The 21,016-nt window shown below is 53.7% G+C and overlaps 1 protein-coding gene across 3 annotated transcripts in view; it reads right to left on the bottom strand.

The window, feature by feature from the left end:
• The window catches only part of ARHGEF3 (Rho guanine nucleotide exchange factor 3), a 284,073-nt gene that overhangs the window by 213,096 nt on the left and 49,961 nt on the right, over nucleotides 1-21,016 (bottom strand). Inside the window, exon 1 of one of the 3 annotated variants that reach the window (XM_084903127.1) lies at nucleotides 2,882-3,052. The exons of the other annotated variants lie outside the window; for them this stretch is intronic. Within the exon in view, the coding sequence (XP_084759253.1) occupies nucleotides 2,882-2,898 (17 nt within the window). The 5' untranslated portion in view covers nucleotides 2,899-3,052. Of the gene's footprint in view, nucleotides 1-2,881; nucleotides 3,053-21,016 lie in introns of those variants that run through there. 3 annotated transcript variants of the gene reach the window in all.

Below are 21,016 nucleotides of genomic sequence, written 5' to 3'. Positions count from 1 at the left end.
TAGCTTTTTAAAAAAATAATAAAATTAAATTAAGATGAAAACTTTTAGGACAATGAAGTATATAGACAAGAAAATGATAATGAACCCATTCTGTTTACATAAGTAACACATTTTTAATGAAAAATAGCTTTTTACTCTAAAATCAATAAAATTAAAAATTAAAAGAGGTGTTCAAGAGTCTGCCACGAGAGGGCAAAAGAGAGTAAATTTTCTTAGTGTACAATTTCTTTTAACCTGGTCTTAATTTGAGACTCTACCAGAGGGAACCAAAAGCCAAGGTGAAGATAAAACCGGACAATCGAAGGTGCTCTGCTGAAACTCTAATGAAAGTTTCCGGGCTGAGCTAAGAGCTCTGAGGACTCCGTTAGTCCAGCAGGCCCTGGGGGCCTCTGTTTACAGTGGAAATGAGGGGATGAGGGCAAATATGTGATACCTTAATCAATAAAGTAATTTTTAAAAATAGAAGAAAAAGAAATGATTCTTGGATTAAAAAAATGAAATAAAGATGTTTAAAAATAAAAAAATAAATAAATAAAATGGAAACAGGTTGCCACAACCGGATGACATATTAACACCCCCAATCATTAACTCCCACACGTGACGAGTAGTAACCCATCAGCTGAGCCAGCAAAGGGGGAGGGGCCCAGGGGTGGGTGACACTGAGAGATAGGCACAGGGGTGGGTGGGTGTCTCTGAGAGAGGGGCACAGGGGGGGTGGGTGTCACTGAGAGAGGGGCACAGGAGTGGGTGGGTGTCACTGAGAGAGGGGCACAGGGGGGGTGGGTGTCACTGAGAGAGGGGCACAGGAGTGGGTGGGTGTCACTGAGAGAGGGGCACAGGGGTGGGTGGGTGTCTCTGAGAGAGGGGCACAGGGGTGGGTGGGTATCACTGAGAGAGGGGCACAGGGGTGGGTGGGTGTCACTGAGAGAGGGGCACAGGGGTGGGTGGGTGTCTCTGAGAGAGGGGCACAGGGGGGGTGGGTGTCACTGAGAGAGGGGCACAGGAGTGGGTGGGTGTCACTGAGAGAGGGGCACAGGGGTGGGTGGGTGTCTCTGAGAGAGGGGCACAGGGGTGGGTGGGTATCACTGAGAGAGGGGCACAGGGGTGGGTGGGTGTCACTGAGAGAGGGGCACAGGGGTGGGTGGGTGTCTCTGAGAGAGGGGCACAGGGGTGGGTGGGTATCACTGAGAGAGGGGCACAGGAGTGGGTGGGTGTCACTGAGAGAGGGGCACAGGGGTGGGTGGGTGTCACTGAGAGAGGGGCACAGGGGTGGGTGGGTGTCACTGAGAGAGGGGCACAGGGGGGGTGGGTGTCACTGAGAGAGGGGCACAGGGGTGGGTGGGTGTCACTGAGAGAGGGGCACAGGGGGGGTGGGTGTCACTGAGAGAGGGGCACAGGGGTGGGTGGGTATCACTGAGAGAGGGGCACAGGGGTGGGTGGGTGTCACTGAGAGAGGGGCACAGGGGTGGGTGGGTGTCTCTGAGAGAGGGGCACAGGGGTGGGTGGGTATCACTGAGAGAGGGGCACAGGGGTGGGTGGGTGTCTCTGAGAGAGGGGCACAGGGGGGGTGGGTGTCACTGAGAGAGGGGCACAGGGGGGGTGGGTGTCACTGAGAGAGGGGCACAGGGGTGGGTGGGTGTCACTGAGAGAGGGGCACAGGAGTGGGTGGGTGTCACTGAGAGAGGGGCACAGGGGTGGGTGGGTGTCACTGAGAGAGGGGCACAGGGGTGGGTGGGTGTCACTGAGAGAGGGGCACAGGGGTGGGTGGGTGTCACTGAGAGAGGGGCACAGGGGTGGGTACTCTGGGTGAGCAGGCCCACGAGGCCCACGAGGCCCACTTAGTCTTAGCACTGTCCCATATCACCATGCTGTAGATCTGGAATCGGGGGCGTCACCATCTCCCCACACCCACTGGGCCCCCGGAGACTGCCCCTCCCCTTCCCCTCCTTTCTGCATCCACTGGGCCTCAGACATCCTCCCCTCCCGTCCCCTCTCTTAGCTCCCCCTGCACACCGAAGCCAGCGAAGCTGTTACGTCTCACGTTCAGCCATCCTCTCCTCACCCCTAAACCCCATCTCAAATCTTGGAAAGGTTCCACAGCTCTTATGGAATAAAATCTAAGTTAAGTAGACGCTCTAACCACTACCCCCATCCCGACCCCGCCTACTCCTGCACCTGTTCCCCGGAGCTCTCACCCCAGCATCCCACCCCCTTCTCCGGCCCTGAGAGCCAGACCCCCGCCCTCACCTCCAGGCCTGGCATCCTGGGCCTCCCTGAGCAGGGGAGCTCAGGAGACCCGCCCCGAGCTGTCCTCCGAGGAGCCTTCCGAGCCCAGGGCCTTCCTCAGAGACTCCTCCCCTGAGGCCTCCCGCCTGTCCATGGTGCCCGGAGGGAGGGGCTCCTTCGCTCGGGGCAGGGTCCATGTGTGGTCCTTTCTGCCCGGTGCCTGGCCTGGAGGGGACTGGCCTTGAGGAGGGCTGAGGAAGGGGCTTCTTGGAAGGGGCTGCCAGCAAGAGGAAGGCAGCTCAGGGTGGGCGGGAGGAGATGCCAGACACAAACCCTGCCCCCGACAGCCAGCGATGGGCTGGGCTGAGCAGGAAGGACCCGGGAGCCTGGGCTCTGACAGCCTCTCCACAAGCCGGGCTGGCCCCACACAGAGCCCCCGGGCGGGCTGTCCCAGGAGCTCCGTGGAGCTGTTTCCAGGGGCTTTTTCCACCTCCACCTCGCCTCTGCCCGGCTCCGCAGAGGGGGGGCCCGGGAACAGGGTGAGAGGCCCCTGGAGATGGGGGACAAGGGGGCAGTGCTCCCAGAGTCTCCGGTGCGCCCCACCCCACTGCCCGGTCTGCCATCCCCCCTGTAATTAGGGTTTTTCTATTCTCACTTCTTCGGGGGCTCCATTCCAACTCAGAGTTCCTGGAGGACGCCTGTAGCTTGTAAAACGCCCACATTCCAGAGGCCTCACTCCCTGCGAACCCGGAGCAGCAGTGCGTGCAGGCTCCGGGGCCCTGCTTCCTCGTCTGCAAACGGAGGCCGGCCAGACGCCGCGCCTCTGGCCCTGAGCGCGGGGGCAGCGCAGCTTTCAGGGCTCTCAGGCTGTCTGTGCAAACCCCACAGCAGTAACATCTCAGACTCTGCTCGCTCTCCACTGCCAGCTCCTTCCATTGGCCAAGGCTTCCTGCACACAGACAACTGAAAACCACCGTCCCTTTAATCCACCCGAGAACCACAAAACACAATCTCTCTCTCTCTCTCTCTCTCTCTCTCTCTCTCTCTCTCTCACACACACACACACACACACACACACACACATACACACACACACACACACACACACACCAGTGAAATGACACAGAGGGAGGCCGGCCGCCCTCTCAATCACTTGGCACGGCCGTTCCGTGGTAACAGACACTGTCCAATATTTACAAACACTGCGGCTCGTTAAATGTGACCAGGAAGGTGGCTTGGTTCCCTCCTTCCCAGTCAGGCTGCCGTTTCTCCTTCCCCTCCCTGCAGCCAAGAACAACACCGGCCGATCCCGGTTCACGCCTCTCTCCCTGCGGGGGCTCCGGCGCAGTGACCGGCCCGGGGCTCGGAGGGGCCGTGAGCTCGTCCGTGGCCACGGTCCAGTCCCCGGGGAGGGGGGGGGGGCACAGGCGCCCGCAGCCGGACCTTGTGCCCCCGCCCCGGGAAGACCATTCCTCAGGACTGGGAAGTCTTCCCCAAACGCCAGCAGCCATGGGTTTCCTCGGTCTGGCTTTCAACTCAAACTGTTTCAGGGGAAGACGCATCCAACGCAGCTTGTCTTCCTCCCTGCCCCGCGCTCTGGGACGGGTCACTCCCGGATGCAGAGGCAGTCACGTCCGTGTGTATGTACACGGGCACCCGGAGAGTCCTGTCCTCAGCAGCTACCGTCACACCCACCCATGCACACATGTGTCAGCACGCTTGGGGGCCTCGCAATGCCTAAGCTATGTCCCAATGGGGAGAGCGTCCCCGAGCTTTATTACCAGAGAGTCCTCGGGACTGACTTCTCGATTATTCGTAACTGGACTTTGCATTAGCTCTAGCTCAGCCAACAGATGAAGCACAAGGATCTGGACCTTTTTTTGTTTTGTTTGTTTTTAATTTCTTTTACTTTTCACTTTAGAGAGAGAGGAGGCGAGAGGGAGAGAAACACTGATGTGAGAGACATCAATCAGTTGCCTCCCATATATGCCCCAACGGGGGCTCGAACTTGCAACCTAGTTATAAGCACTGACTGCAAATCGAACCCAAGACCCTTCCGTGAATGGGACAATGCTTCAACCAACTGAGCCACAATGGAGGAATGTTTGTTTTTTTCAATCAGAAGTCTTTGAATCAATGACATTTACCTCATCACGAATCATTCTTGCCTACTCATCAACTCAACTGCTTTGAGAAAAACCACTAAAGAGCACACGGTCCAATTCCAAAAATTACCTCCACATGATGGGAAGAAACGCTATTTTCAGGTCCTATTGCCCTTCCTCCTGTTAACTAAAAATAACGAATCTTTACTGACGAGAGCACCACACGCATGGGAACAATGGAGAGGTCACTGAGTGTGGTGTGCTGGGCCCACAGTCCACAAGGCCTATTGTGCTCCATGAGCCTGAAGCCCAGCTCTCTCGGGTTCTAGCCACGTGGCCTTGGTCAAATGACCTTAACCCGAGCCTCTGCTTCCTTAGCCATAAAAGACAGCTAATAAGCAGCATCTGCATCATAAATTAGTTGTGAGGAATCGATGGGAAAACAAACAAACAAAAATCCACCAAATGCTTAGCCTAGTCCCTGCCCTATAGCAAGGGTTCCATAAATGTGATGATGACTGTGACTATTATTCATCCACAAAGAGCATCCCACCGATCTTCAGAAACGCCTCCTCAGTACATTACTCACACCCTCACAATCACCCGGCAGAGTCGGATTCAGAGTAAAGCCCATGGTGGGACCCTCGTTTTCTTAAAAAGGACCCCCCCCAAATTATATATGCAGCAGGCCCCACAAATCCTGGATCCTCCCCGATTAAGGAATGACCGATGCTCACTGTCTGTCCCTCCCTGATAATATTCTTTCCTTTTTCTCACTTTTGAATGTGTTGATCCCCCATTCATGTTTTTCCATTACTATGCAACTATAAGCAATAGTGTTCCTGCACGTAAACTTTACATAAATGGGATCAAACTATGTTATACTTACTCTGCAATATTCTATTTGATATATTTCTGAGATTTATACACACGGATACATGCAAATCACATGCTCTATAGCAGTGTTTCCCAACCTTCTCTCATGATGAGAATCACCTGGTGGAGTTGTTAAAACACAGATTCCTGAATCCCAACTAAGAAGTGCTAAACTAGAATTTTTGAGAACATATAGGTAAAATTGCATACCTAACTTAGTGCTCTGTATATAAAATCTGTCTTAGAGCACTAGTTAAGTATACAATTTTACCTATATGTTCCCCAAAATTCTAGTTTAGCACTTCTTAGTTGGGATTCAGGAATCTGTGTTTTAACAACTCCACCAGGTGATTCTCATCATGAGAGAAGGTTGGGAAACACTGCTCTATAGCACTTGACTGTATGGACGAGATAGCACTGGGTCTGTGTATCCTCCCAGTGTCGGATGTTTAGGGTGTTTGTGGTATTTCACATTACCAACGATGCTGCAATAAACGCGCAGCCATGCTTGTTCACATCTCCTTGGAGACCTGCACCAGCCAGAGTTTCTCTAGGCCCGTGGTCGGCAAACTGCGGCTTGAGAGCCACATGAGGCTCTTTGGTCCCTTGAGTTTTGTTTTTTTGCAGCCACGTGGGTTTCCTCGGTCTGGTTTTTAACTCAAACTGTTTCAGGGGAAGACGAATCAAACACAGCTTGTCTTCATCCCTGCCCCACACTGTAGGACTGGTCATTCCCGGATCCAGAGGCAGTCACGTCCATGTATATATACATGGGCACTCGGAGAGTCCTATCCTTAGCAGCTACCATCACACCCACCCATGCACACACATGTAAGCACGCTTGGATCCTCCCCGATTAAGGAATGACTGATGCTCACTGTCTGTCCCTCCCTGAGAATATTCTTTCCTTTTTCTCACTTTTGAATGTGTTGATGCCCTATTCATGTTTTTCCATTACTATGCAACTAAAAGCAATAGTGTTCCTGCACGTAAACTTTACATAAATGGCATCAAACTATGTTATACTTACTCTGCAATATTCTATTTGATATATTTCCACAAAAAACCACAGCCTGGGCGAGTCTATTTTGAAGAAGTGGTGTTAGAAGAAGTTTAAGTTTAAAAAAATTGGCTCTCCAAAGAAATTTCAATCGTTGTCCTGTTGATATTTGGCTCTGCGGACTAACGAGTTTGCCGACAACTGCTTTAGGCAATCACAGCAGACGCTGGTGCACCCTTTGTCCTTCTGACAGAATCCACGCAGTCTGACCTTCCAGACCTCCCTGCAGCTGCTGGACACACCGTTCAGCTCTGGGCAAAGATGTGGACAGAAATCTACTGAGGATTCTCAGAGGCCTTTGCCTCTCTGATACACCCGCCCCCACCCCGGCGAGAACACGGAAGCGAGGGCAGGAAATGAGCAGCCATGGTGAGAGCATAAAGACGAATAAAGACGAAGTCTCACCAAAGGGATGGCAAAGTGAAAAGAAAAGAGAAGAAAAGAGAAGAAAAGAGAAGAAAAGAGAAGAAAAGAGAAGAAAAGAAAAGAAAAGAAAAGAAAAGAAAAGAAAAGAAAAGAAAAGAAAAGAAAAAGACTTGAACTGTAGCCCATTGAATCAGTTATGCTAAGTTAGCCTCTTCCTACCTTTTAGCACTATATATGTATCATTCTATAAAGCAACAGAAAATATTTCCTCACAAAAGATAAGTTAGTCTTGTAGCCTTTTGTCCTAAAACCCAAAGTGAGATTATTGAATTAAATGTATATATTTACCACAACAACATGACGTTCCACCCATTAAGTGTCAACAGAACCACCGCCCTGGAAAAGGGAGCATGCCTTCACACACCTTCTGAGCGGTTATTAGGAACAGGATAGTGAGGGGGCAGGGATGGACAAGGGGATGGCAATGCCTTCCCTCAGGGGCCAACCTCTCTCTCACAGCCTCTTTGCAGCAAAAGGCTTCACGGGCAAGTGCTTGTCATGCTTTGGAAGATGAAGACCTCTCCGTGCTACAGACTGATCTTACTCAATACCACGGTACACCTGCTTTTTTTAAAAAAATATGTATTTTTATTTATTTCAGAGAGGAAGGGAGAGGGACAGGGAGACAGAAACATCAACGATGAGAGAGGCCATTGGTTACTGCCTCCTGCACATTCCCCACTGGGGATTGAGTCTAAAACCCGGGCATGGGCCCTGACCTTGAATCAAACCGTGACTTCCTGGTTCCTAGATCAATGCTCAACCACTGAGCCACGCCTGCCAGGCTACACCTGCCTTTTAAATGACCAACTCAATCTTGGTTGGATTGTTTTACGGTGTATTAACTCTCAATTTTCTACCACCGTTGATTAAATGAAAGCTGGGTGGATTGAATATCCTATCTCCTTACATATAAGGTATTTCCCTTCTGGATAGGAGGTACCCAGACAAGCATGATTCAGGGTAACTTTATGTTGGAGAGACAAAGCCATCAGTACATTTCTGCGTACGGTAAAAAGTGACCCAAGAGAAGCAGAGCACATTATGCTAAGTGAGGTAAGTCAGACACACACACACACACACACACACACAAGAAACAAGGAGGTAGCAACAGTGAGCATAGGTGACGAGCATAGGTGACGCACTTACTCTGTCAGGCACTGTTCTACACACTTCACGCCTGTTATTCTAAGTCTCAGAAAAAGAGGAAGTACTATTATCACCCCCACGTTAGATGGATGAGGAGACTCTTTAAAGAGACAGTAAGCAACACCAACATCACAAAGCTGGAGAGGGGCTGAGCCAGGATCTGCGCGCTTAGCCCTGCAGGTCCCGTGTTGGTGAGGTGGGCTGAATAATGGCCCCCAGAAGATGCCCCTGTCCTAACCCCTACAAGCTGTAAACACGCTACCTCGCATGGCAAAGGGACTTCACCGATGGGATTAAAGATCTGGAGACAGGATCCTTCTGCTTCTGCTTGTGGTGTGACAGGGGTCCAGGCAAAAACAACGGCAGCAGCCAGGTCCCGGGTTCCTGGGCTGCTGGGTCTGTTCCCGCCTCAGCGGGCGCGGCCCGTGTCCGGGGTGCCCACGAGAGGAGGAGGAGGTCTCGGCTGGCACGGGGAAGGCCCTCGCCTACCTCACCGCGCTCCCGGGTGGGAGTGACACGCCGAGTGTCTTTCTCAGTCGCACTAGGAGAGCACAGGAGACCCGGGGGGCCTGCCCCCGTGTCCACAGCACATGCACGCCTTTCCCCTGGTGGATGGTGACCACACTCCACTCCGCAATCCTCATGTGATTCTGCTTCCAACCGGCTAAGACGGCGAATGAAGAGAAGCTGGGCCACCCCACCGTGGGGACCACAGCACTGACTGGACCAGGACCCTGCACTCGGACCAGAAAAGTGTGGGAGACCCGAAGCTGACCTTCCCTAGCACCCGAGGGTGACGAGAGCATGCTAACCTGACATCTCTCCGCCACGCTGGGAGACGGCTTCGATAAATACCCGAGGTTGGTCGTGAACATAAAGGGCCGTGAGATGAGGAGCTGATCCTGGGATCAGCTGGGTGGGCCAGGGAAACCAAAGGGGTCCCTGTCGGAGGGAGACTGTCCCTGGAAGGGGTCCTTACCACAGAGCTGTAGCAGGTGCCATGACAAAGCAGAGGTTGGAGCGGGGCAAAGAAGGGGCGACCACCCGAGGGACACAGGCGACCTCCAGAAACTGAAAAATCAAAGACACGGACTCTCCCCTAGAGCCTCCAGGAGGAGCCGGTCCTGCCAACGCCTTGACTTTAGCCCAATGAGACGGACTTTTTAGGCTAAGGAAACAAACACAGGAGGTAAGCGGCGCTCTCTCTCTCTCTCTCTCTCTCTCTCTCTCTCTCTCTCTCATGCACACACACGCACACACACTCACACACACACCACAGTCCTTGCATCTCGGAGCTCATTCATTCAGAGAGGAAGGCAGACGAGCTGCCACCTGTCTCTAAACACGGAGTGGAATAAGGGACACAGGACACCGACAACAAAGTGCTAGGAGCACCGGACCGTCCTAGCGAAATGTCCTGTCGTCTGCAACTCGTTACAAAACCCAGCGAGGGCGTGACAGGCTGGAGCCACTCACTAGCGGACTGTTCAGTGGCTTCACTTTCTAACGGACCCGCCCTGATGATGTTCCCACGTTCGTAAGAGACGACAACTCGCCAGAGAAAAGGCAACGCCCTCAGAGCTTCCTTCCTGGAATGGGTCAGGGGTGGGCCTTCCTGCCTTCCCTTCCACTGGGCCCTGGTCCTTCCGACGGCCCATGCCTGGCTTTTCCTTCTGTTCTGGCCGAGGCCAAGCACATACACACACTATTCTAATGTGAGGGAGGCAGCAACATCTTCAATCTCCCACCTGGCCCAGTCCCCAACCTCTCATCCGGCCAGGCTAAGCACTGCGACTTCATGACACACCTTCACTACACGCATAGTGTAGTCCACGCAATCCCCAGAAATAAATGGGGGTGCAAAGAGAGAATGGATCTCCCCTTTATAAGAGGTTTGTTAAAATTCACCCAGGAGCCCAGTCTTCCTAAAACGGAAACTGTATAAGACCTGATTTTTTAAATTAAACATAGTAATCGTTTTGAAGTATACAATTCAGTGGCATTTATTACATTCACAATGGTGTACAATCACCACCGTTATCTAGTTCCAGAACATTTTAATCACCCCATCAAGAAACCCTGTACCCATTCACCCCTCCTCCCAGCTCTTATTATAAGGCCAACATTAAAAAAAAAAAAAAAATCAGTATTTCTTTTTTAAAAATATGTTTTTATTGATTTTAGAGAGAGGAATGGAGAGGGGGAGATAGAGTGAGAAACATCAAAGAGAGAGAAACACTGATTGGCTGCCTTCTGCATGTCACCTACTGGGGGTGAAACCCACATCCTAGGCACCTGCCCTGAAGGGGAATCAAATCGGTGACCTCTTGGTTCATGGGTCGATTTTCAACCACTGAGCCACACCTGCTGGGCAAGGCCAGCATTTTAAGCTGCACTGTTGGGTAGGCTGCTTCTCCTGGGCACCTCACATGTGAATTGGGGAGATTTAATATGCAGGAACACGCAGGAATAACTGAAGAGAAACCTCCGTGGGTGGTCACTGAGTACTTAATTTTGATTATGCTAACAATCCTGTCGTAGGTACTCATATCAAACCCATTTGACAGGTGAGAAAACTGAGGCAGGACCGAAGTCAGTAAGCAGCAGAGGCCCAAAGAGGCAAACACTGCCTTTGACAGGGGAAGTGTCTGCTGTAACCTACCTGCCATCTGAGCGCTCCTGTCCCCCACACACAATCAACTGCGACAACAGCAAAAGGAGTGTTACCGGTGAAAACCACACTGACCGCCTAACAATAAACTCAGCATGAATGACAGAGACCCAGGGGTGTCCTCTGACCCAGGAGCACATTCCCACTGCTGGTCAGCCGCCCCTCCTGTCCCATCCGCTCTGTCAGCATCCTTCCTTGCCCTTGCCCAGCGGCTGAGGGTAAAGGTTTGCAGCTGCTACACTGGGTTCTTTTTTGTTGTTGTTTGTTTGTTTTAAAATATATTTTAGTGATTTTTTTTTACAGGGAGGAAGGGAGAGAGGGAGAGAGAGCTAGAAACATCGATGAGAGAGAAACATCAACCAGCTGCCTCTTGCACACCCCCTACTGGGGATGTGCCCGCAATCAGGGTACATGCCCTTGACTGGAATCGAACTGGGACCTTTCAGTCCGCAGACAGACGCTCTATCCACTGAGCCAAACCAGTTTCGGCTACACTGAGTTCTTGAAGGAGCAGGGACATCCCCTCCAGGAGGCTGATGTCAAGGTGAAGAATCACGTCTGTGGTGTGCCCAGCACAGAGCCGGCACAACAAACCGTAACCTGGACCATACGCAGAAGGCTCTTGGCCCTGGAACAGAAAGAACCCCTCGCACTCATGTGCCGCGCATTTCCTCATGTACAAAATTTCTTACGTTATCATCATCACTTTTTGTTTGGGATCCGTTTCTCCTCGGGACGGGAGCAGCACGCCTCCAGAGAGACAGACGCACACACACAGCCCCACACCGCAGCTCCCTCGCCTGTGACACCGGCACCAGAGGCCGGTGACCACACCTGGGAGGAGAGTCCCCCAGCAGCTGGCGTGCCGCCGGCGCTATGAATGTTGAATGAACGCTGAGTGAACAGGAGCCACTTCCAATGGGACCGGCCGCCTCCCCTGCGCCTTGGGCCCCACAAAGCAAGTGTATATATAGAAGCCATCCCGGCCGCACATTCGAGTAACGCGAGAAGGAACCATGGCGCGGCCGGACGCCACACCTGCCGGAGGGCCCAGCTGCCGGGGTCAGGGACCGGCCCGGACACGTGGCACCGCCACGCCCACCGGCCAGGTTTCCGTTGTTTTTGAGAAAACCACCGGAGCGGCTAATGGCTTCCCTCGGAGAAACCCCACACCGCGGGCCGAGAGAGAGGCCCTCATCAGGCGGAGCTGCATCCTCGGCCCCGCATCCTCGGCCCCGCATCCTCGGCCCCTTTGTCCGCGGGCCTCGGCGAGCAGGAGCCCCCGTGCTGACAGGCAGCATCCGGGACGATCAGATTTCCATCTGCCACGGCACATGGCGTCTCCCTCTGGCTCCAGTTCAGGACCCCGCTCCACCCCCACAGGCGGCTCGGCCTTCCTGGACAATCGGGCCTCACACGGTCACACGTCGGCAGCATGCACATCGCCAGCACCATCACGAGTTCCGTGCACCGCCGGCCCCGGACAGCCCCCGGCCCGCTCTCTGGGGGAAGCCTGCAGATCCACCTCCCCCCAACCACTAACGGGGAGTCTCCTGCCTGGTATTCAGTCATCCCCGGCTGAGTGTTCCCTCAGCTTTAGGGCACCGCCCTGCTTAGGACTCTTTTTTTTTCTTCTTTTTTTTTCTTTCTTTTTTTTTAAAAATATATTTTATTGATTTTTTACAGAGAGGAAGAGAGAGAGATAGAGAGTTAAAAACATCAATGAACCGAAACCGGTTTGGCTCAGTGGTAGAGCGTCAGTCTGCAGACTGAAAGGTCCCAGGTTTGATTCTGGTCAAGGGCATGTACCTTGGTTGCGGGCACATCCCCAGTGGGGGGTGTGCAGGTGGCAGCTGATCAATGTTTCTCTCATCGATGTTTTGTGTGTTTTTTTGTTTAATATATTTTATTGATTTTTTTACAGAGAGGAAGAGAGAGGGATAGAGAGTTAGAAACACTGATGAAAGAAACTTCGATCAGCTGCCTCTTGCACACACCCCTACTGGGGATGCACCCACAACCAAGGTACATGCTCTTGACCGGAATCGAACCTGGGACCTTTCGGTCTGCAAGCTGATGCTCTATCCACTGAGCTAAACCGGTTTCGGCTTGCTTAGGACTCTTCAAGCTCAAAACCACAACCACCTGGGGATGCCGCTTATACCAAGACTAGAGGCCCGATGCATGAACATTCGTGTAAGAGCAGGCCTTCCTTCCCCTGGCTGCCAGCACCAGCTTCCCTCTGGCATCCGGGACCTGGGCTTCCCCCCTCTGGCCACCCGCAGGCACCCAGGATCCAGGCCGGCTTACCCTGGCCACCCTCAGGCACCCGGGACCCGGCTGGCTTCCCTCCGGCCCCAGCTGGCTTCATCAGGAAGGACGTCCAGTCTGATTAGCATATTACCCTTTATTACTATAGACAGCAATCAGGACAGTGGTTCCCCCCGAAGAGAATCACGGGAGCATTTCTGGGGCACAGGACACGCCACGTTTCTTGATCTGGGTGCCGATTGCAAAGGTGCATTTGGTATGTGAAAACCCAGGAAGCTGTGTGGTTATTTGTACCCTTTTCTGCATGTATGATATTTGTCTATAAAAAGTTAATAAACTGTGGATGCACATGAATTCTCAGTTTGTTCTAGAACTTTAGGGGGTGGAGGTGGGGGGTCCATGACGCCATATCTCAGCTACGTAAATCACACTTCCTTCCTCCAACCGGTCGTCCGTGTGCTGAGAGCCACAGAGGACGCTGGTTCCAGAAACCCTTCCAGCCGCCCCGAGGGGGGCACTCACAAAGGAGCTGCCACCGCACGCACGTGCCTGCTGTGGAGGCTGCCCGAGAACCCGTTCTGTTTATCCCCCTGGCCCTCCAGAGAGGAGCAGGCAGCCAGCCTGGATTTCTGCAGAACCTTTTTTTTTTTTTTTTTTAATCGCCTGGTTGCTCCAAGGAGCTGGATGCCTTGACTATCACACACATTGATTTTTTTAAACAGAGGCCCTGCCTGACGCGCCCGCATTTACCGCCTTGTATAGCCTCTTCCTAGCGGGGCATGCACGGGTGTGTTCCAGAGCTCTGGGTCATGAGTCACCCTCCCAGAGCCCGATGGTGCTCCTGGATCCTGATCAACTTCCTTCAAAGGGACTGACTTCGGTGTTTGGGATTCACGGTGCTGTGATTTGCACAAACAAAACTTCTCTCCTTTTTATGAGCAGACGGAGCAGCACATTGCATGAAGGCTCAAGCCCCTCCCCTCCCCTCCTGCATAACAGGAAGCACCGATCTCTGAGCCCCTTGGCCAGTCATTGGCCACAACCAACCAGCCGGCAAAGGCAAGTTTCTCATCGCTTTACCCCAGCAGGGCTGCTCCTCTGAGCAGCTGGGGTTCGCTGCCCGGTCCAGGGCAGCCCGATCTTTTCTGGCCAAAGGAGAAGGCTGAATTCCTGACGCCACAGAGCAGGCTACGATCGCCAAAGTGCTTTAAACTGTCCAGATTCCTGAGCAGAAAAGTCTCTGTCCAGCCATGTGCTTTCCTAGAACAGATTAAACTTCAGCAACATTAGGTCCACATGCTTCTCGGGATGATGAGTCCGAGGACGTGGCTCTGCCGAGAACAGCCTCCCCTGGGTGCTGGGAGCGCCCCGGAGTCAACCGACAGTGAAGGCTGGGCTCACGCTTCTGGGGGCTCAGGCCTGTCATCCTCCCGCGGCTCCGCAGCGAAGCCCCGATGGCCCAACACCTGCCACAAAGCCCTGCTCAGCCGAAACCGGTCTGGCTCAGTGGACAGAGCGTCGGCCTGCGGACTGAGAGGTCCCAGGTTCGATTCCAGTCAAGGGCATGTACCTGGGTTGCGGACACATCCCAGTAGGGGTGTGCAGAAGGCAACTGATTGATGTTTCTAACTCTCTATCCCTCTCTCTTCCTCTCTGTAAAAAATCAATAAAATATATATTTTTAAAAACAACAACAACAACAAAAAACCCTGCTCAACGGCCCCCCTGGAAGCTAACCAGGAACACACGGTTTGGATGGAACTGCAGGAGAGAGGCCAGCACCGGGGCCCCAGAAATCCGGATTCAAACCCACCTCTGAGATCACGGCCAGGCCACTCACTTTTCTCTGGACATCCGTGTCCTCCTCTGCAAACCCTGAAGGACAAGCTCAGCATCTCTCAAGTCCCTTGCAAGCAGCTGGCTTTTCAATTCCAGCCCAGAGACATGATTTAAAAAAAGATTTAAAAAAAAAATCCCCAGTTAGTTGCCAATATTTCAAAATCTGAAGAATTCTCACAGGACTTGGGGGGTTTTACATGAGGCTTCTGCCTTCGGGATTATCTCGGCGGACGGGTAGATGTGGCCACGGTGGACCGTATCCCCATTGGGGGCTGGAACGAGGCAGGGAAAGGGTTCCGGGGAGAGGGAACGAGCCGCCCGCGGCTGCTTCCATTCTCATCATGGGGTGGCCCCGTCCCCTTTTAACGCTGGAACGCCTCTTCCTGAGTCTGGCTTGTTTTTCCCCCCCTTTACCAGATTGCTTAACTTTTCACTTTTCCCTTCGGTTGGAACACACATGAATAAACTCTGAAGTTAAAGTATTTCACAAAAATCAGGACAAAAAATAATCCCTTCAATGGAAATCTACAAGACTGGGGACCTGTGCCCCCGGCCTGCCAACACTTCAACATGGAGCGGCCAGGGAGCCAGGGCCGGTTAACCGTCCTCCCCAGCCCCTCTGACCTCTGTGGGCTCTCATAACACCTCCCCCAGTCATAGCGCCCTTCGGCCAGGGACAGGGAGGTCAGAGGCGGGCGGGCGGGCTTTTGAGGCGGTCAGAGCCACATCGGCATTTTGTCATCGGCGGGCCAGGCTGGGTGTGCGGGCGGCTCTGGGCTGCCAAGTTGCTGGAGGAGATGAGACAGCGAGCCCCGCTGCAGCGAGAGAGAGAGGCGGGGGGGGGGGGGGGGGGGGGGGCACGGGCAGAGCCTCGGCGCCCTCGGCGGCTGAGCCAGGGAAAGAGCACGCTGCTCCACATCTCCTTAAGGTAAGGTGACCAGATGTCCCGCTTATGGTGGGACAGTCCCGATTTTTAACAATTTGTCCCGCCAAAAGCGGGACGTCTGGTCACCTTACCTTAAGGCAGTGTTTCCCAACCTTCTCTCATGATGAGAATCACCTGGTGGAGTTGTTAAAACACAGTTTCCTGAATCCCAACTAAGAAGTGCTAAACTAGAATTTTTGAGAACATATAGGTAAAATTGCATACCTAACTTAGTGCTCTGTATATAAAATCTGTCTTAGAGCACTAGTTAAGTATACAATTTTACCTATATGTTCCCAAAAATTCTAGTTTAGCACTTCTTAGTTGGGATTCAGGAATCTGTGTTTTAACAACTCCACCAGGTGATTCTCATCATGAGAGAAGGTTGGGAAACACTGCCTTAAGGGACACTCAAGCCAAGACGTGCAGGAATGAAAACCGAGTTCTCAGACTCACTGGTAAGAACGTAATGGCAGTGACGGTTAGCACTCAGCGAGCCTCTCGCTCCGTGCCAGGCGCAGGTGTCCATATCACCATCCCGACGTTCGAGGTAATGAGACCGAGGCCCAGCAGGGCCACAGACTTGAACTGGATCACACAGCAGCAAGCGGCGGAGCAGGAGCCCGATCCCAGGCACCTGCTCCCTCCCAGCCGCCTGCCAGCCCAGCTTCCGCCCACCCGGCTCTCTGCGGCCACATCGCAGCGCCTTCGAGGCCCAGGGCTCAGGGACGTACGCTCCGCACACACCCTTCCGTTACTAAGAGCCCGGGGGAATCTGTGTGCACGGGGACGCCTCGCTGTGCACTGACATCTAAACGTGTGTGTACTGCACGGAGCCGCACACACCACACCACGCACGCTCTCCTCTCTGCACGGCTCGGAGGTTGTGTAGACGAATCTTGGCCGTTTGCAATCTGTGCCTCACTCACTAGCTTTAAGTATGGAAACTGCCCCCTTCCTTCTGCCCCTTGCACAATAAGGTGTCTGCCCAGAGCGCTGACTCCTAAGAATCCGATTCATCGGAAACCAAGGGCCCCGACGTCTGTAAGAGGCGTGATAATGGGGAGCGTTCTCCTGAAGAATACAGATGGGCTGTTTTTACAAAATATCCTTCACGTCGTTGCTCACTGTCTTGCACTCTTAGACACAATCCATGCCACTTGGGACGGAGAGATTAGCGGCAGCAAGCTACGAAAAAGGAAGTCAGCAGGGGAGTGACACGGGAGCTCCGGGAAGGAGAGACCAAGAGGAAATGTCAGACAGGCTTCAGTCCCGGGGAAAAGGTCTGCACTCCCCCCTGGTTGCAGGGACGTGGGCACACGGCTCCGTGCAAGGCGGCCGCGCGGAGGGGGTGGCGGGAAGGTGAAACGGGGGCCCGGGAGCCACATTTCCCACGGCAGGAGGCCTGCTGCCTGGTGACGGAGCACAGTCACAGCGGATGGAAGTGAAATACGTTCTAGGCGTAAGGAGGTCAAGCTAAACCACCTGAACGAGACCCTCACCTTTCTCTGCCCCTGACAGGGAGCTCCCTGCAGATTTCCATTTAACACAGGGAAGACAGCAAGTCGAGTCCGGTAGTGAGTGGCTCTCAATCCCACCTACCCACAGCAGTCAATACGTGCATCCTCTTTCCCTGAGACAGTGGTCGGCAAACTGCGGCTCGTGAGTCGCGGTTTGCCGCTCTGTTGACGAATGAGTTTGCCGACCACTGACCTAGACTCTCGATTCCAATAACTGCAGGCTGTTGTTGTTCCTTGTGATTAAGCCCCTATCCCCAGTGGTCTGCAAACTCATTCGTCAACAGAGCGGCAAACAGCGGCTCGCACGCCACGTGTGGCTCTCGAGCCGCAGTTTGCTGACCGCTGCCCTAAGAGCAATGTGGCGATGTGTGGAGACATTTTGGGTTGTCACAACTCGGGTTGTCACTGTCATGACATTACTGCCACCTCCACGTGGCCACCAGCGAGTACCGGCATCTAGCGAGCACAGACTGGAGATGCTACGAAACGCCCTATCACTGAGCCCAGGACAGCCCCAAGGCAAAGAACTCTGCTGCCCAAAATGCCAGAGGTGCCGAGGCTGAGACCCCCAGGTCTGAGCCAAAGCGAAGGTAGCAGGTGTGGGCCTGACATCAGAGCAGGAGGTGTCCTTACAGTCATGTACCTGCGTGGGACCATGGGTTTTGTTCTCCTCGCCTGTTCAAGGACATAACCACTCGGCCCCTGACTATGCTGGGCAGCAGTTAGCCTCCTTTATGAGACCTGGTCTGGGAGTGCTTTGTCCACTGCAGGTCCTGCTCGCCGTCACTCCCTCTCCTCGTGCGCACAGAGCCTCTGGCCTCACTGAGGAAAGGGCAGCGGCAGCGGCAGGGTCCGGGGGGCGGGAGGGTGGCGATGCATAGCCTGGGTCCTGCACGGCACCCTCTGAGGACGTTAACTCCCTCGTGGAGAGCCCGTGGGAGCCCGTGGGGCCGGGGACCTCGCTGCTCCCCGTAAAGCCGCGCTGGGATGGGTGAGGCTGAGCATGGACTGTGGTCTCAGGGCAGAGCACCAGCTCCAGGACCTGCCTCAGACCCAGGAACTGCTGCCACTCCTACACCACCACCCCAATAATAATAATAATAATAATAATAATAATAACAACAATAACAATAACGATGTCTGATGCATCGAGCCTTACTCTGCGCCTGGCCGAGAACCAGGCCCCCTCCATGGATCCTCCCAGTTAATCCTCACGACCACCAGGGAAGGTGGGCGGGATGAGCATCTGTTGTTCAGGTGAACTAATGGGACCGGCCCCCGGCCTCACACCCAGGACTCGGACGCTCTGTCCACGGTCTTACCATGACAACGCCCTCGTCCCAAACCACAACCCCGCCATCACCACCTGCACCTGCATTCCAGGAGAAAGCCGGAACCAAGCTGAAGGATAGCATCATCCACTAAAATGCCCCACATGCACTATGGGCAGACCGATGAAAGAGGAGGAAACATCCCGCAGTAACCCCAACAGCATCTCCTGATGGTAGCACGACAGGTAACTTTTAAATTTTCTCTTTAAATTTTTCTAAACTTCTCAAAGCTTTTTTTATAGTTAATAAATTAACAATAATACTTATTAAGTGAATGTATTTAACAAAATTAATAATGTAATAAAAATGAAGTGTATAAAAGTAAAAATTTGTCATTTTCTTTACATTAAATTTATGGGGGTGACTTTGGTCAATATGATCCCATGATCAACCAGGTTTCAGGTGTGGGTCTCTTTGCACCATGTGCCCACCATCCAAAGTCAAACCTTCTGTCACCATATATTAGGACCCCCTATTCCCCCCATTAATATTTGTTTTTAACTTTTTAAACAAACAAAATTTTTAGCAAAAATCTGCCAAACAACCTGAAATTGTTCATTGTCTACGCCAGAGGTTGGCAAACCTGAGAGCCAAATCCAGCCCTCTGCCTGTTTATATATAAAGTTTTATTGGAACACAGCCACGCCCATTCATGTTCATAAATGTCTATGCCTGGTATTTGCTACAACTTGAAGGCTGAGTAGCTGTGCACACACAGGGGAACACTACGCCCCCTTTCCAATCCAGCCTAGAGGCGCACCTCTTACTTCCCCGCCTCCGAAAACCTCCTCGGTGCATCTCTGCTGGCTTTGCCTCAGCGCCACATGGTTATACCGGAGCCAGAGGAAGCCCAGCCCCTCTTTAGAAAGGTGTCCATACGGTCTTGTGTGTTTACAAAATTCGGAAAATGATATTTTAAGATTATTTTTCTTGAAGCTCCCCTAAAATTATGTTAGATTCCTCGAAAGTGCGCCTGCCTCTACAAGAAGCCCCTTGTTCCACTGTCACGACCACAGCACATTCAGGACAAGCAAGGATCATTCCACAAAGCCCCGCGCAGCTCCAGGCCCGAGGAGCTCTCTGATCTCCAGCCCCAGGGGGCCGGCCGACTCCCACAGCGGAGGCAGCTGCCCTTCGGGAAGCACCCCCTGAGTCTGAGTCCGCCCTCAGGACCCCCAGGCAGCCCACAGAGCAGCCCACTCCAGGGGAGATCCCTGAGGACACCCCCGCACAGCCAGGAAAGAGGAGCACACCCGCTCACACCCTGCTCTTCAGCCATCCGCTACCCCCATCCCACCGCCCGATTTAACGTATGTCACGATACACACATGGCCCGCACATATCAATCACGGCACTTTCAAACGAGGAGGCCGGTGGATGACTAAAACTGCTTTCCCCAAAGCCATGCTGCTCCGGGAACAGCCCACGGGGGTCACATCACACAGGGCACATGGGAGCGTCTTCCTGTCCTTTAAAGGCCGCTCCCACGCGCAGCCCAACTGTCCCGGGGGCGTTCGCACCGCCCGGGAGCCTGGGCGGCCCAGTTGTCCGACCAAACGCCCGCCCAGCCGTGACCGCGGGACGGTGTCCTCAGCGCTGGGGCTCGCGGTCCCTCCCCGTCTATTCTCATCTCCCCTGGGGGAGGGCGAGCTCAGTGGCCGCAGCTGGCCGTTCTGATCAGCAGGTGTCAGGCGTTTGAAAATGACCTGGCTCATCAGCTGGAGGGAACCCGGCAGACAAGGGAGTCTCTGTATCACTGCCTGCGGGTCCCAGCCCCCAGGAGGAGGAAGGCACCCTGAGGCCTGGGAGAGGGAGAGAGAGAAGTGCGTGTTCTCTCCCTCTCCCTCTCCCTCTCCCCCCCCACCCCCCTCTCTCTCTCTCACACACACACACACACACACACACACACACACACACCAGGAGGAAGTCACCAGACAAAAAGGAAATCTGCATCATTTCCCCTGGGAGAGGAAACACTTGTACTGGAGAGGAAAATAAGGATCTACCAGTGAGGACGTGTTGGTATGTTTGCCAAACAGCTGAGGCGGGCAAAGATAAACCCCGTAGATGGATCCTCAGGAAAATCCAGGGGAGAGTCAGCATTCCCCGAGGAGCTGGCAAACGCGGTTGGGAGGAGCCTGAGAAGCTGGAGGAGGGGGCTGGATGCTCACCCAGCTGCCTCCACCTCCGCACAGCCAGGCGGGCTCAGCGGCCGTTACTGTGCCAGCCGCTGGACGGGCTCCAACACGCGGGACACGCCTGAAAGAGAGAAAGTCCACTAACCCAGTTTCTAATAAATGTGGGCTAACTGGCACTGCTCCCCGCAGCTCAAGGGGCTCATTCAGAGCTGAAAGGAGCATTTTTTTCCAACTAAAAAGGCCGAGTCACCAAGATAGCAGCTTTTATGTTCTCACATCCTTTCCGTTGACCCAGCGCTCGTTGAGCTGACGCTCCGGTCCTGGGAGAAATGGGCCCTGCCTCCCCCAGACGCGCCCACGGTGCAACCACCAACTCCCTGTGGACACACACGGGGCTGCCCTCCATTCTGCTTCTCCCACGTGTGGCCGCGGCTGCCCGAGGGTGAGTCACCCATGAAAGCCACGCATTGTCCCCGCTG

The sequence above is a fragment of the Pipistrellus hanaki genome (assembly GCF_964339955.1).
Source record: "Pipistrellus hanaki genome assembly, chromosome: 13".
NCBI lineage: Eukaryota > Metazoa > Chordata > Mammalia > Chiroptera > Vespertilionidae > Pipistrellus > Pipistrellus hanaki.
This window is presented reverse-complemented; position numbering and strand designations above follow the sequence as displayed.